Here is a 14,739-nt window from a genome sequence, read left to right as displayed (position 1 = left end):
GAATGCGTACGACATGGTAATAGGGTTATCGTAAATATGTTTTCTCAAAAGTTAATTGAAGCATCCTTCTATGTACGATAGTGTCAGGAACAATGCATATTTGAGGAGCTGGGCGCCATTGATGGTTACGAGGTACATCTGGAAATGCTCTACCCACTGACGGATAGCTTCCCCGTTGACTATCGGCAAGCGGTACGTTTAGCGATCGATGAGTGTAACATGAGATTGCAAAACATTGAGAAAGATAAACCCAAGCGTGATCAACAATGTCCAATACTTGGGCTACAGGTCGAGAGGTGTTTGCATGCAACTACATACAACAATTGTCCCATTTCCCATTGGAGGGCTAGTACGGCTTGCAACAAAGTACGCCGGAGGGTTCCATTCTGTTAATAGTTGTGGTGACTATATGGAAAATAAATTTTAAATTTATCTCAACACAAGTAGAAGCTGTACTTGGCTAAGGGGAGGGAAATAATGACGTTTTTAGATTATGTTAATAACTGAGGGAAAATTTATTTTTAAGCGGCCACTAAACGTTTTCCTTAAATTCGATTCGATGACTTTGAGTAATGATAAAAACTTGAAAGCTCACATAATCTATATAATAAACTTTTTGATCATACTGAGCTGATCTTAAGTGCTTAGATTACGAATGACAGCGGAAGATCTTTTCAGTCACGCTTCTTATCGGTAACCATCGCGATCATGCACGCGGAATAGTATTAATGTGTCACCAACAAACGTTTGGGTGTTTATTCGTTGCGCTGCAATCCTATAAAACTGGAGCACAAATGAAGCATGGAACGTACTATTGCTGTGACCATTCGATTGAGCGTTTAACCTTTGGAAAGTGATTTGTTGTAACGATGGATTCTATAAAGTGTTGCATGGTTCTCGTTGTCGTTCTTGGATGCACTGTGGTGAGTATTTTTTGGAAGAACCCAACCGAGGCTAGTAAACACGTCATTTATGTGGTTATTTTATTAGTCATCCATCAGCGCCGATCCGGATTGTGAGAATTTGAAAGACCGGGTAAGAAGATATAAAACATTCGTTGTATGACTTTATTCATTTTGTGACTGCTTTCTTCGTGGTTATAAACACAGCGTGATGAAATGGATCAGTGTTGCCAGGCCGAGAAAATCATCTCACTAAAGGATGCGGATGAGTGTTCTTCCGCCTCAGACGAAGCTTCCGAACCGCATGCGAAAATTATGGTAAGATGCAACATTCAAACAAGAAGTGGTTGAGAAATAGTGTTGAAACCGTTTTTACTTCTCCCATTCCCGAAGTGTTCAGTCGAGTGTAAGCTAAAGTCACTTGGTGTGGTAAAAGATGATGAGATCGTACAGGAAAAGGCATTGGAGTTTGTGGAACGGTTGGAAGATGGTTGGAAGGAAACAGCAAAGGACATCGTTACCAAGTGCATTGATACGATAACGACGATGAAAAGTAAGATGGAGGAACATGGTCACGGTATGAAATGTTCACCAGTTAGTGGATTTTTCATCATGTGTCTTATGAAAAACACTTTCACCCAGTGTCCGGCTGATAAGTGGCAGAACAGTGAGTTTGTTTGGAAGGAAAAGTTGCTCGATCTGTTGCTAATGTTTGTTTTCATTTCTTTCCTATTTTATTCATTCTATCAGCAAGCTTCTGCAACAAAATTAGGAATGGTGAATGTCGCCCAAACCGTGATTAAATAAGAGCAAAAGGTGCAAGGCTGATGTATAAACACGTAAACGATTGTATTCAATTACAATAATGATGAAGAATGAAACTGAAATAAATGCATCACAAAATGTGAAAAGCTTTTTTGTTATTCTAGAGTTAAGTTTTGCTCCGAAAACAGTATAATATTATTTAAGGTAATGTAAGGGAACTTAGCTTAATGGTGTCTGTTTCATATTGCGCTCAACTGTAAAGCACACATTCGTTACTTTTGATGTACTCAAAATGCATTAGTTTATAGCACGTGCCCTGTTCTTGTCGATCACACGATCATGCACACTAATTACTGGTCATGCTGTAATGATTGATATACCGGTAGCATTAATTGCACTTTTTACAATCATAGCGACGGATCTATTTTCACACCATAACCGGATGATGGAGGAACAGAAAAAAGCGCATTTCACTAGCGTTTGTGGTTCAAACGTGGTGAAAAAATGTACCCGACTGCCCTTGGACCAATTGTTGCTCTAGTGATTGTTATACTTATTCAGGTTATACGTGGTTTTATCATCGTACGCGAGGTAAAGTGCAATTGTTGATCGTTGTGTTTTTATTGTGTCTCTGACAGGTAATCGCCATTGTGGATTTCAACTTCGATGATGATCCGGTAAGTAGTGAATGAAAAAGAAATCTTTATTGTAACGTTGAGTAGTAGAATTGTGAGATAAAAGTCAAAGTTTCGTGATCCTCTGTGAAAAATTATAAAGAAATTCCCAACTGAAGCGTTACGCGTTTGTACGCCTAAAAGTATGCAATTATGTTTACATTACACGTTATTCGAGGTACGTGAAGATCATCACGAGCTAAGATGAAATAAAAACATTCTTTAAGGATATGTAAAAAACAAATAAATGATCTTATCAGGTGTGTTGTTCTTATCACACAACCGCTCGAAAATTGATACATAATTTTAGTGTAATTTCTTTCCAGAAATCTGACGCCCAGTTGTGCTGTATGGTAGAGCACACGTTTCCACAGGAACCATTTCGTACATGCTACGAACAGCATAGAACTTCCATTATGGACAATGAAACGATTATGGTATTTTCTTGAGTAGTGTTTCGAATGCATTCTACCTTTAACCTTCCTTGACAAATCCACCTCCTTTCTAGTGTATTCATCAGTGCTATTATAATGCAATTGGTATGTTTTCCGATGGCGACAAACTTGAAACAGACAACTATCTCAAGTACAAGGATAACCTTGATCCAGCGCTGCAAGAACCCTTCACCTTTGCACTAGTGGTTTGTGCAAAGTTTGCGATCCAGCTAATCCGGCACTTGGCCGCAAGTGAAAGGAAAATGAAATGCAGTCCGCTTCCTTACTTATTTAACCGCTGCTTGATGGAGATTGACATGGTAAACTGTCCAAAAGATCGGTGGATGAACTGTGAGCATGTGATAATAATGTTTTGGTTTAATCAATACAAATTGTTGATTTTTTTTTGTTTGTTTGTTTGCTCAATTTTTACTTTCAGCTAGTTTATGTGATGCATGGACGACGAGACAAAAGGCAAAGTATGGCGAGGGCATACAAATAAAAGCAACGTAATAATGGGAACCAGAACGAGTGGAAAACCTTCAGACAGATAAAAACCAACAGTCTCTTCAGAGAGCACGCAAATGTGGCACGTGAGAATAACAAAATAAATAAATAGTTTTGAAGAAAAAAAACTACTCAAACTACTGTTGAGTTTCAATTTGGTGCTGTTTTTTTGTCATAAAATTTGGGTAGCATTAAATTTGTACTGCTTATGTGTGTCAGTGTGAAGCATTGAACTGAATTAGATTAATTTGATTATTTTCTTTTTGTTAAGAATTTTGTCCAAAAAACGATCTTTTTTTTGTTTTTGTTTACCCACATCTGTCTGCGCATTGTTGTTGAACGTTCCACCAAAATCATTACTTACGATTTATTCAGCATCAGTCCGGCGTCCTACACAGTTGCTGTTCGACGGCAATGGTGCCACATCGACAGATAGTCAGCCATTTTGGGCAGGAATTGCTGTACGCTTTACTGTTCACGTTGTCGATGTACTTTTGCGACGCATTTCCTTTCACCACCGAAATACCGCCATTAGTTAACTGCAATCAACCACCATTGGAAGCGGTAAGTATGTTCTGTTGGCGATCGAAACCGCAATCGTTGGAGCTTTTTAATACTAGAACCGTTTCGATTTAAAGCATCCAAAAGACTGTTGTCAACTACCGTCACTAATCGATGAGGAACTTCTTCGAAACTGCAAGAATCTGTACGGTGGAGAGCCGCTGCAGCGAACGTTAATATACGAACGAGGCAAGGTGAGTTCGTAGTGTCTGTGATCTATTTGCATAATGATTCAATTTGATACTCTCCAGTGCTTCGTAGAATGTGCTCTAAATGCCACAGGAACGCTAGTAAATGGTGCACTGGATCAGGCGAAAATATTGAACATGATCGTGACAGCCACACAAAACGATCCTGCCGTAATGCAATTGTTACAGGGAAGCACAACGCAATGTATGCAGAGTGTTACGACTAGCAGTCAGGAGCAGACTCCGGCTACAGGATGCAATAAACTTGGCGTAGATTTTGTGGGATGTGTCAATATTAGAAACTTCTTGGTTAGTATGTCTCCAGATACAATTCGAGCCAATGATTTCCATTCAACATCCTCTTCCAGAACTGTCCACAACACATTTGGAGTAACAGCGCTCAGTGCAACAACTTGAAACAGTTCATTCTACAATGTCCGCAACCATTTTAAAAAGCCTCTCCCTGAAGCTATTCTACAAATCGTCCATTCAAAACAGTTTATTAAAATAGGTTTTTTTTTGTTATATAAAAACAAATCTAAACTCATCCAAAGCCGAAGTAACCTCGCGTTGCATTACACTAATCCTCCCGCGGTGTCATCTTAAACTTCAACGCACCCTCGGGCGCATACATGAACGTCACCTCATAGTTCAACGGTTTGTGATGGTACTCGAGCTGGAACGAACGTATCAGCTTAGCAAGCAGTATTTGCATCTCCAGATCGGCAAACCGGCGGCCAAGACACATGCGCGCACCGTAACCGTACGGGAGCGATGCGAACGGATGTAGCTGATCGCCGGACCCACCCTGAGCCGGTTTTAGCCAACGTTCCGGCTTGAAACGTTGCGCATCGGACACGTACTCTTCCATCGTGCCAAGGACTAGATTCGGAAATACACACTGCACCTACAAGGTCGAACAGAAAGCGGGTGGTTAGTGAGGAACTTAATGTGGGTGGTAATTATTAATCCTTAATACCCCTTTCGGAATCCGGTAGCCACAGATGACGGTATCTTCCTGAAGTGTACGTCCATTGCCAATGACGGTACTGTACACTCGTAGCACCTCCTTGATAAATGCCTTCAGGTAGTGGGCTTGATCGAGCAGCTGGATTGTGAGCGGTGTCTTCGGGTCCGGTATGAGTCGCTTCAGCTCTTCGTACATTTTCTGCTGTTCCGCTGGACGTGTCGCAAGTTGGTACAGAATCGAACAGACGGCCATGGAAATCTGGAATGGAAACGAATGCGATCAATAAACCTTTCCGACATTCAACTTCAGTTCTACCTCAGTTCCTCAGAAATTGTGCTCTTACCGTATCAATACCAACTAGAATCAAATCAAGCGCCATTACTACGGCAAGCTTTTCATCATTCTCACTCTTGATGACACGTTCCAACAAGGAGGGTTCTCCCTCCAGAGCACGGCCCTCGTTTAGCTTCATCCTTTGGGTGGCATTCTTGATGTACTTCATACAAACTCTACAATAAAACTCGCCTTAGTTTCATAGTCCCGGGGGGATCGAATTCACCGCATCAATTACTCACTTTACGAAGTAGTCCATATTGTTGACATACTTGTACCAGACGGGCGTTGGGAAATAGCGCCAGTACGGTGCCTTCAGCTCGAGCGTAGCCACATTCCGAAGTGCATACTTGGCTGCATTGATGATTTGCTGTGGTTCGGATTTCGGATCCAGATTCGGTTCCAGGCAACCGAGCCGGGTATCGAGTGCTACCAGACCGATACACTCGAGTGACCATTTGTGGATCTCGTTGTCGAAATCATCCGGTAGCTCTTGCCGATCGTCTAGCAACTGTTGACACCGGTCGATGAACTCCTCTGTCACCTGCTCGAGAGGAGACACGTACCGGCGGACGGTTGACAGCTGAAGGACCGGTTTTTGGACGCGCGAACGAAACTCACGCCATGGTTCACCGTGACTGTAAGTGGAGAGCAAACAAATGGCGGTGAGTTAGACTTTGCTGTACTTTGTCTCTTGATGTACGCGATCTGCAAAGATGATAATGATCTATTGGGTTGAAAGGAACTTGATTCTAGTATCTAGCAAGCAGTAAGCTCCTGGACAGTTTGGTTCTTTAAATGTCATTCCTTTACAGCACAATTATCTTCGCTTAGGTTTCTTTAAGTAAAATCTTTCCCACGAGTACCTCCTTGAAGTGACATTAATCGGAGTAATACGTCGCTCCGTAGCACTAATTAAAACAAAGATTAACTCATCCGGCTATAAAGCTACGATTTCACCACGATGAATTGTACCTTAATTGCTCACCATTGCATCACATCCTAACCTTCTTTATCCCGTATCTTAGTCCCCAATCTTGTACTTACACTCCAACGACACCGGGAAGATCGCCGAAGAAGTCTTTCCGCAGCTCGCTCTTGTACTTCACCAGACTGGGCATCGATGGTCGGAACGGTGTGGGACCTTCGTTGCGGTACACCTGTAATGAAAAACGAAAAATCGAAAATGTCACCACCCAACTCAACTACCTTCCGTGGTTCAAATCATTCCTTCTTACCTTCTCGATTTCGTCACAGTCGTACACAAACAGCAGATCCGGACGACCGATCAATCCTCCGAGGCGTACGATACGACCATAATCACGGTGCAGCAGGAACGATATCATCGCCACATCCGATATCTTGTACTGGCCAATGATGGGGAAAACACTACGTGGCGAACGAAGCAAAACAAAATGGTTTGGTGAAAATAATGTGAAAATGTAACAACAAATGAGCCGGAGCTTTCGATCGTATCGGCGCATCGGGTTTCGTGGGTGCAAGCTGAATATTTGCAATCCATCTACACACGGTACGGTGTGCGAACGTGTTAGACAAACTGATTGCAAGTCTTTACCGATGTCCCAGCGTTTCGTTGGTGGCTAATGAGCCGTTAAAACAAACGCTCACAGAGTGTGTGATAAAAGGGCAGAACGGTGGATGCAACTGGTAATCGACCAATTGGGTTTTTGATACTGTAAAAGCACAACACAACACTTGCAAAACTACCATTTCCATTATGACAGCAATGCAAACACATAAATCAATTTTGAATCGTGCAGCTGAAGCAACGTAACTGATGTAAGCCGAAGATTGGAAAACAAAATAAAAGGTGTGTTCAGCGCATTCCGTACGAAGGCGAACAAATGAAATGGGAAATTAAATAAAATGAATATTAGATGAGCAAAACATGTGAGTAAAGCAAACTGAATAAAAGAAGAAAAAAATCTTCATAATACAACTTAATACATTTTTTTTGCTCCCTTGCCTGATCATGTTCACCCCCGGCACAACTCAAACTCTAATATTGCCAATATTTCTTGGACGATTAAATCAACGTATTACAACCAAAAAAAACCATAACGAATTTTAAATAATCGTGTTTTTCTACTCTCAAATTATTCTTAATGTTTCTTTTGGCGTCTCAATAAATCTAATGATCTTTTAATGACTGGTAAACTGCGCATAAACGACGTACGTTTATAGAAGGAATGAATAAAAAAGATATATTAAACATGTCATGCTGATTAAGGTGTCTTTTTATATTTTTTGTACATTATTTAAACATTTATGTGCGACAAAGTTCTAATGATAAAACATTCAAAACATATTCAAATTCCAATTTAATGTAACAATTCAAATAAAACACAAAGCTTCGAGGTCTTCAACCCCTCCGCAAGAAAGTGCCGTTTCTTCAACCGGTAAATTGCGTAACGTACTTGTGACACCATCCAATTTATCAACACTAGACAAGATGGACAAGAAATTCTATGATTAGACGTTGTTGACGGTACCAATGATCGCATTCATTAATCAACCGTTTTTAGGGATTATCTGTTCGTGTTTCGAGGAGAGGAAATTCTGCTTATTTTCTCACACAGTTTATCACTGATTTAAATATAACTGATATTAAAAGTAAATGAAACACGTCATTGGAAAGGGAATGTTTTCGATAAGAAAAATGCCTTTTTCTTTTCCAATTTCAAGCTTTAAACTGGTTTTACATTCTATCTTTTATGTATTGACGCAAAAAAATGCAAACATTAGCCCATTCCTTCGCTTGTGACGTCAATTCAACTATTCAAAAAGACAAATTCTTACTCAGCAAACCTGTTCCAACCATGCCCGTAAGAAATCCCCCCAAAAAAAACTTACCGCCAGGTGTTGCCCAATATTGGCAACGGTTTCGGTCCCGGGACTTCCGAGTAGGGTCGTGCGTCTTCTAGCCGGATTGCATTGCGTGCACTACTGCTGACCGTTTGTGTTGTGGCCACATCTGCATCATTCAGTGCCTCGACCATATGCGGACAGGAAGCGGTTGAGTGTGCGTGTCGGATCGGTCGATCTGTACTGCTGCAACGGATCTGCTGCCGTTGTTTCTGTAGCTGCAGCAGCGTTGTTGGCCTTGGCTGTGTGACAGCCCGCGCTGTCACAGTCAGCTCACGTATTAATCGTTGCCGGGTGTGGTTCATTTTGATGTATTTTAAAATTTGGTGATAGAAACCACCCCGAAGGAAACTTGTTGCGTTTTTCACTGCGTTACACTATGGTCACAAAAACGGTACTCCTGCTGGTGCGAGTTCTTGATCACGACTGGAGCTGAGGCAAATCTTCCGAACTGAAAGCGAGTTTTCAAAAACGGTTCACAAAATGTGGAATGGCAAAGCACAAAACTGGTTTGACGATGGGCATACAAAATGGATCTAATATTGGATGAACCTACTATTGCAAAGTCCGTGCTGTGAAGATGTTATAATCTTGATCCAAACACATGAGGACTGAAACTAGATTGGCGGGAGGGGAGTGTTTTTTTTTTGTTCACATCACGCACGATAACCTTGGACTGGTGTTTGATGATGCGATCGTTATTTAACTCGCAAAAGAGTCGTTTTTATTCGATCTTGGTAGTATACGAGATGAGCTAGTGGACGTTGAAGTGCTAAGTGACATTTGACTTTTGCTTTACGGTTAAGCAAACTATTAATTAGCTTGTATTTTTTTTTTAAATTTGGGATTTGTTGTAGGCAAGTTGCTTTAAACAAGCAACAGGGTATTTATTTGATTTTGTTGGTGGCTCAGCCAAATAAACATCCTTGAACACAGTGGTGGATCTAACGTAGTAGGAGGCCGCCTAAGGCCCAGGGTCAAGGGGGACCTCGAAGAACGGAAATGAGAATGAAAGTTTGGTAGCAGAAGAAAACCTTTCTTCTAGCCACGGCACACTCACCAACACGGTGCTATGGGAAAGGAGGGTTCTCCTTCTTCAAAGCCTCTCGTAACGAGTTTCCATCCACCAGTAACAATTTAACAGTTATATGGAAAGAACATTATCGAAAATAGAACCAATGGACGAAGATGAAGAAATGTTCATTAATGTAAGTCAAAATATCCGCAAAGAGATCGTGATATACAAAGAAATCTATCATCAAACCAAGAATTCGATATACGCTAATATTCGATATACGCGATTGCCTCCCGTCCGCATTGATAGCGTATATCGGGGAATACCTGTAATTACATTATAAGTGTTTGATGTAATGCAAAAATATTAGACCGTGTTAGATCGAGAGGAGCGAAGAGTTTTTTTCGTTGTTTTTTCTCTCACTCTTCTGTCAAGGAGGAGCGAAGTGTGTGTGAAAGAATAGAATGCGAAAGATTAGATCGGGCCGGCCGCTTCGGCAATTACATAGTTGTGTAGGTGTGTCGTGATAACGAAGCAGAAGAGATAACGGTAATGAGATGAGGAGAAATTGTGATCAGTAGCGATCGGACAGCAGTACATTAAAGGTGTGGAAAAAAATGTCGGCCAGCGGGCGTCCTTTTTTTGTACAGAGACAATTTTGCAAGCGTCGTTTGTTTGTTTAACAAAAAGTGATGTCCTTTCTTCCACACGATCTTGAAAGAATGGATAGTAGAGGAGAACATTAGTTCCTGCTGTTGATGTGATGTAAAACAATAAAGTTTTTTCTTTTGCACGTGTAAAAATGGTTGCCGGCGTCGGCTTGGGTTGTGTCCGCGTATGTTCTTGTGGTACTCGTGATAGAAAGTGCAAGTGATAGAGGATTTCCACTATGTAAGAGTAAAGGGTAACCGATGGAAAGACGGATTTGAATTAATCTAATTTATCTTTTGCAAGGAAACGATAGTACAACAAAACGAAAGCTAAAGCTAAATCTAAACGAAAGGTAAAGCTTAAAAAACGAATAGGCAAAGTGAAGGACGCCATTGAACATGGTGTTTTGCGGTAGTGTGCGTGCCTCCTTATCTCTTTCCGGATTGAATAATCGGATCTCTAAGCCCTGCATTGTGTGAGTGTAAGGTAACTTTAAAATCAGTGCGTGTTCTATGCGTGCGTGTACTAAGCTTGCAAATTATTTGTATTTGTGTTGTGAGATTTGTCATAAAACCATGACATAAACGTGTGTGTTTGTTTTTCAAAGGCTTCGTACAAATTTCGGTTACTTAATAAAATTTGAAATTAATAAAAAAAAATTGATACATGTTGTGGAAAGCGGCATCAATCATAAGTGCACAGAAAAAAAGGAAGTTGTGGGTGTTTTTGTTGGTGATAAAAAGTGATGTCAATTATTCAATGTAAGCTTGTTGCTTATTGTGTAAATTAGTGTTTTCAAAAATGTGGCCATTGTAGGCGAGTGTTGTGTTTTCAATGTTCTAAAGCGCATTTAAGTGTGTATGTGGCTTTGTGCACAGAAAAAAATCTGTAAGTGTTTGTTGTTTTTGGTGAAAAAAAAGTGTTGTCCTTTTCTCAAAGAGCTTGCTGCTTATTAAGTGAAATTCTGTAGTGAAAAAAGTGGAAATTGCAGGCAAGTTTCGTGTTTTAAATATCTCAAAGTGCATTGATACGTTTATGTGCCTTTGTGCACAGAAAAAAATATGCAAGTGTTGGTTTTTTTAAAGTGATGTCCTCTTGTCAATGAGCTTATTGCTTATCAAGTGCAATCTTGTATTAAAAAAAGTGGAAATCGTAGGCGAGTGTTGTGTTTTAAATGTTCTAAAGCGCATTTAAGTGTGTATGTGGCTTTGTGCACAGAAAAAAATCTGTAAGTGTTTGTTGTTTTTGGTGAAAAAAAAAGTGATGTCCTTTTCTCAAAGAGCTTGTTGGTTACGAGGTGAAATCCTGTATTGAAAAATGAGCCCAATATAGGCGAGTGTGTGTCAAAGAGCATTGAAGTGGCGGCTTAACGTCTTTGTGCACAGAAAGAAAACAAAAGTGTTGTTTTTTTTTTTGGTGTGAAAAGGTATCCAACTATCGTTTATCCGGGTAAGTAAACCACATTAAATTTAATTTCATTAGAAGCAATTGATAGGACAGTTTCTAGCAGCGGTGAGTTTTTTAACAATTAATAATAAAATCGTGACACGAAGACACCGAACAACTTGATCGTTCACAAAGTCACAGATGCTTGTGATAGTATAAAAATGGCTTCACAGGTTGATGAAGTGTCCCTTTTATTTTAAAATAAATATAAATACTCCTCAAAGTTTGAAATGATTTAACAAAAGATTGAGGGCTTGGAATAAATTTTGTCAATTTTGTCAAAATTTCTTATTTTGTAGTAAAATATAACAAAAAAAGCCGTCATTTTATTTATGTATATCGAAACCATCGTTACCACGTTCTACGCCATCATTAAATAACGCCTCGACTGTGTGTGTGAATGTGTTCGGAGGGGTGAGATGCGTGATAAAATTCGAAAACGCAACAAACATAGCAAATAGTGCTGATATCCAACCACGAACCAGCAACGATGTTGCTTGAAAATGATCGTTTCCTCACAATTCACGATCGTAGCTTTCACCGACGCAATACGATCGCCGGTGATCGCAATTTGCAAGGGCCTTCGGGGCGAACCACTATCACACGCGCTGAAATATTTTTTACGATAGAGTAAAAAAAAAACAGGGCACGTATAGTGTGTAGACATTGGTACAGACATGTGAAAAAGTATAGCGAACCACTAAAGACTAATTGCTATTTAAATTTTGCAAGCAAATATTTTGATTTAAATACGATTTTTCTATACTTTATACGTTTTACGTTTGTAACTAAAAATGAAAAAAAGTATTTTCCTAAATGTTGTAATACATTTTTAAAAAAAAAACCATCCGATCAGCGTCAGATTAAGCAACATCTTTTGCGGGGCTTCATACAATCGAGGGGTAAAAAACCAAACAAATATTGCATCACATAATCGTATGCGGAGCGTTCTAAGATGTCTTACCAGTGAAGCAATCGATCCACAGTATAAGTCATCTGCAGAGGCCCCACAACATCGAGAGCGCCGAATGGTGTGCAACAAACCAACGACACAAAGATTGGCTACCCGTTTGCCTTTTCGATTAAGTCAAGGTTAGCCAGCGAGTCGAACGAAAACCGTTGCGGCTGGTTTAAAACGATGCCAACAGCAAACGAATCTCTTTGCCGGCCAGAAAACCGCATCAACCGGTTCCTGTGCTGTGTTTCGTGTAGAAGCTAAGTAAACTGCCGTTGCTTAGCCGATTAAGGTTTGCCTGTGAAGATTGCAATAGCGCTGGATACGTGTGCCAGCAGCTTCCACACCACGACGGCAGGTATCATTGTTTCACGATAATGCACACATGTGTGTGACGCACAAATGGGTGTTTACCGTGGGCAGAATCCGTGGAGTTGGGCGGGAACATTTCACGCACGCAGCAAAGGGTGGAACAATTGTGTTTTACAGGTGTCCGCTGTATGAACACATTCATTGCAGGGGGACGGTGATGAAGGCCGTCAACACTTCAAGTGGTGACATCGTGAAGGGTTTCTGCCTTTCGAATGAAAGCGATCTCTCGAGTGGTGTAAAGTGATGGGACCATGTGTAAAAAAAATGGCTGCTCCCCGATGCTTATTATGTGTGGCTGTGAAATATTGATTGCCATCATGAAGCAGAACAAATCTTTGGCAAATGTGCGAGAGTCGTTTTGAAAGTCCTTTTATCGAGGGTTGTGAAGGCTAGTTTAGAGGGGAGAATTTTTAAACAATATTTTTGTACAATCTTCAAACACAAAATAATTGCAAAAGTGGAATCAATACGCCAATATTTTGACTACTTTAATTTAAACAATCTTTTCGTATTATTTACATAAGCTATTTGCATGTGAAATCACATACTGTTCCGTAATATCAGTAGCTTTGGTAAGTGTGAATTGATTCGGTTAACATTTTGCAAATATATCCTTCCCTGCGCGATGCGCTCAGAACGCTTACTTAGCACAAAGTCAAGGTTAAGAAAAAACGAGAACGAAAAAAAAAATCGCACACACGATAACACACGAGAACACAACGTATAACAAAAAAGGTGTAAATAAATGCTTGCATTCTGCGACTGGAAAGTGAATTTTGGTGCCAGATTTTGAGATTTCACTTTTTCGAGAAAATTTTCCCACCATTCACCATCGAAGAGCAACGGTAGTGTGCTTCGACTGCCACGATCTTCTGCTGCCACGTCGTGTCCCTCCCTTCTCCCCCCAAAAAACGGACTAAGGGGGTTCATCTTCTTTGTGTTGAGTGCACCGTACACCGTGTTGCGTTAGAGATTTCACCTCACATCAGTCGGCCCATACGCGATGACCACTTTGCCAGATGGATTGTTTGATCGGTCAGCAATCACAACGCGAAACCATGGCCACCACGGCTGTCGATGCTGCATATATCTAAGCAAACACGCAGGTAAACACAGTGGGGTTTGGAATGTCAACTCGTTTGGGTGTGTTTCGGCGATCGTATCGCGCTAGGTTCGATCTGGAATCGATCCTCGGATTGTGTCTGATCTGTCACACGCGCCATTACCTTCGTTTCGCAACACATTTTCTAATGTTAAGCCACTGAAAAAGCTCGTCACAAGTCTGCACCGGAACTGACACTGCCGTTTTTGCTCAGTATTTTGACACATAAACCTTGACCTCGGTTTCACCGGAACCGCCGATCGTACGGTCGATCGACAGAAACAAGTTTTTGCATCAAAAACACAATAGCCCTTCTTCTGCGGGACACTCAATCTTAATAAGCCTGCTGCACGTTGCCATTCATTCATCCGTCGTTGTGTTTTTTTTCCCCCATTCCACTTTGGAGGTCAGGCAAGATGTGAACGAAACGCCATGAACGCTTAATTCCATCGCTACTGATACATTTGCGTGCTGCTTAAGCCGAATAGTCGAGTAGAAACCCATCACCGAAGCCTTCCCCTATATCACCCACCCCCCCCCTTTTGGGTGAAAAAATAACCGGACTTAAGCGAGCCGCGAAACGATTCCAATCGATGTACCGGTACACACGCACTCTTTTGATCTGAATTTCTCTTCAGACCCCAAACCTCACTGGGGGGGGAGGTAAAAAGGAACAGGGCTAGAGAAGAAAAGGAAAAAAAACTCACAAACGACAACAAAACGCTACGCGGATTGTGGATCGCGAAAAGAACGAAAGACTTCACCGATCGAATGCACGAGAAACACTGACGTGTTGAGAGCATGAGCTGATCGGGGTGAAGCCTGCCTCGTGTGACGTTGGCCCCAATCTGTGTGAAGGAAGGAGCGTGAGAAGAGCGAATGAGAGCTGCACCACTCCGCCCAGAGAGCCACAGCGAAATGAGCGTAATGCGGGTGAGAGGCATTAACCCTAATGAACAGCAGAAAATAATGGAATTC

The 14,739-nt window shown here is 41.1% G+C and overlaps 3 protein-coding genes across 5 annotated transcripts; 2 read left to right on the top strand and 1 right to left on the bottom strand.

Moving 5' to 3' along the window:
• Positions 1-794: 794 nt before the first annotated feature.
• Positions 795-1,813, top strand: LOC125770521 (uncharacterized). The gene is made up of 5 exons (XM_049440229.1): positions 795-923; positions 991-1,035; positions 1,110-1,220; positions 1,296-1,569; positions 1,653-1,813. Exons 1-5 carry the CDS (start codon positions 870-872, stop codon positions 1,703-1,705), a joined length of 537 nt encoding a protein of 178 aa, XP_049296186.1. The 5' UTR covers positions 795-869; the 3' UTR covers positions 1,706-1,813.
• Positions 1,814-1,913: 100 nt separating this feature from the next.
• Positions 1,914-3,515, top strand: LOC125770517 (uncharacterized). The gene is made up of 5 exons (XM_049440217.1): positions 1,914-2,228; positions 2,306-2,344; positions 2,668-2,778; positions 2,850-3,126; positions 3,215-3,515. The coding sequence occupies exons 1-5, from the start codon at positions 2,172-2,174 to the stop codon at positions 3,286-3,288; spliced, it is 558 nt and encodes a 185-aa protein (XP_049296174.1). The 5' UTR covers positions 1,914-2,171; the 3' UTR covers positions 3,289-3,515.
• Positions 3,516-4,501: 986 nt separating this feature from the next.
• LOC125770448 (probable cytochrome P450 301a1, mitochondrial) lies at positions 4,502-14,560 on the bottom strand. 3 transcript variants are annotated; one of them, XM_049440085.1, is made up of 8 exons: positions 14,469-14,560; positions 8,209-8,671; positions 6,573-6,723; positions 6,382-6,494; positions 5,577-5,972; positions 5,345-5,510; positions 5,011-5,259; positions 4,502-4,938 (listed from the first exon to the last, which is right to left on the bottom strand). In XM_049440085.1, exons 2-8 carry the CDS (start codon positions 8,523-8,525, stop codon positions 4,612-4,614), a joined length of 1,719 nt encoding a protein of 572 aa, XP_049296042.1. In that variant the 5' UTR covers positions 8,526-8,671; positions 14,469-14,560; the 3' UTR covers positions 4,502-4,611. The 3 variants fall into 3 exon arrangements, with proteins under 3 accessions (XP_049296042.1, XP_049296044.1, XP_049296043.1); XM_049440087.1 differs by lacking the exon at positions 14,469-14,560 and adding an exon at positions 14,375-14,389; XM_049440086.1 differs by lacking the exon at positions 14,469-14,560 and having other exon boundaries at positions 8,209-10,200.
• Between the last annotated feature and the right edge of the window lie 179 nt (positions 14,561-14,739).

This window comes from Anopheles funestus, chromosome 3RL (genome assembly GCF_943734845.2).
Source record: "Anopheles funestus chromosome 3RL, idAnoFuneDA-416_04, whole genome shotgun sequence".
Lineage (NCBI taxonomy): Eukaryota > Metazoa > Arthropoda > Insecta > Diptera > Culicidae > Anopheles > Anopheles funestus.
Note: the sequence above shows the minus strand (reverse complement) of the source record. Positions and strands in the feature narration are given on the sequence as shown.

What these genes read in the sequence shown, in the direction of transcription:
- LOC125770517 (XM_049440217.1), top strand. Translation starts at nt 2,172, where the DNA reads ATGTACCCGACTGCCCTTGGACCAATTGTTGCTCTAGTGATTGTTATA. An exon ending in TGATTGTTATACTTATTCAG is followed by an intron (nt 2,229 to 2,305) that starts GTTATACGTGGT and finishes TGTCTCTGACAG; the next exon opens with GTAATCGCCATTGTGGATTT. An exon ending in TCAACTTCGATGATGATCCG is followed by an intron (nt 2,345 to 2,667) that starts GTAAGTAGTGAA and finishes ATTTCTTTCCAG; the next exon opens with AAATCTGACGCCCAGTTGTG.
- LOC125770521 (XM_049440229.1), top strand. Translation starts at nt 870, where the DNA reads ATGGATTCTATAAAGTGTTGCATGGTTCTCGTTGTCGTTCTTGGATGC. An exon ending in TCGTTCTTGGATGCACTGTG is followed by an intron (nt 924 to 990) that starts GTGAGTATTTTT and finishes TTATTTTATTAG; the next exon opens with TCATCCATCAGCGCCGATCC. An exon ending in AACCGCATGCGAAAATTATG is followed by an intron (nt 1,221 to 1,295) that starts GTAAGATGCAAC and finishes CCATTCCCGAAG; the next exon opens with TGTTCAGTCGAGTGTAAGCT.
- LOC125770448 (XM_049440085.1), bottom strand. Translation starts at nt 8,525, where the DNA reads ATGAACCACACCCGGCAACGATTAATACGTGAGCTGACTGTGACAGCG. An exon ending in CTTCCCGGTGTCGTTGGAGT is followed by an intron (nt 5,973 to 6,381) that starts GTAAGTACAAGA and finishes CTCCACTTACAG; the next exon opens with TCACGGTGAACCATGGCGTG. An exon ending in AATATGGACTACTTCGTAAA is followed by an intron (nt 5,511 to 5,576) that starts GTGAGTAATTGA and finishes GTTTTATTGTAG; the next exon opens with AGTTTGTATGAAGTACATCA.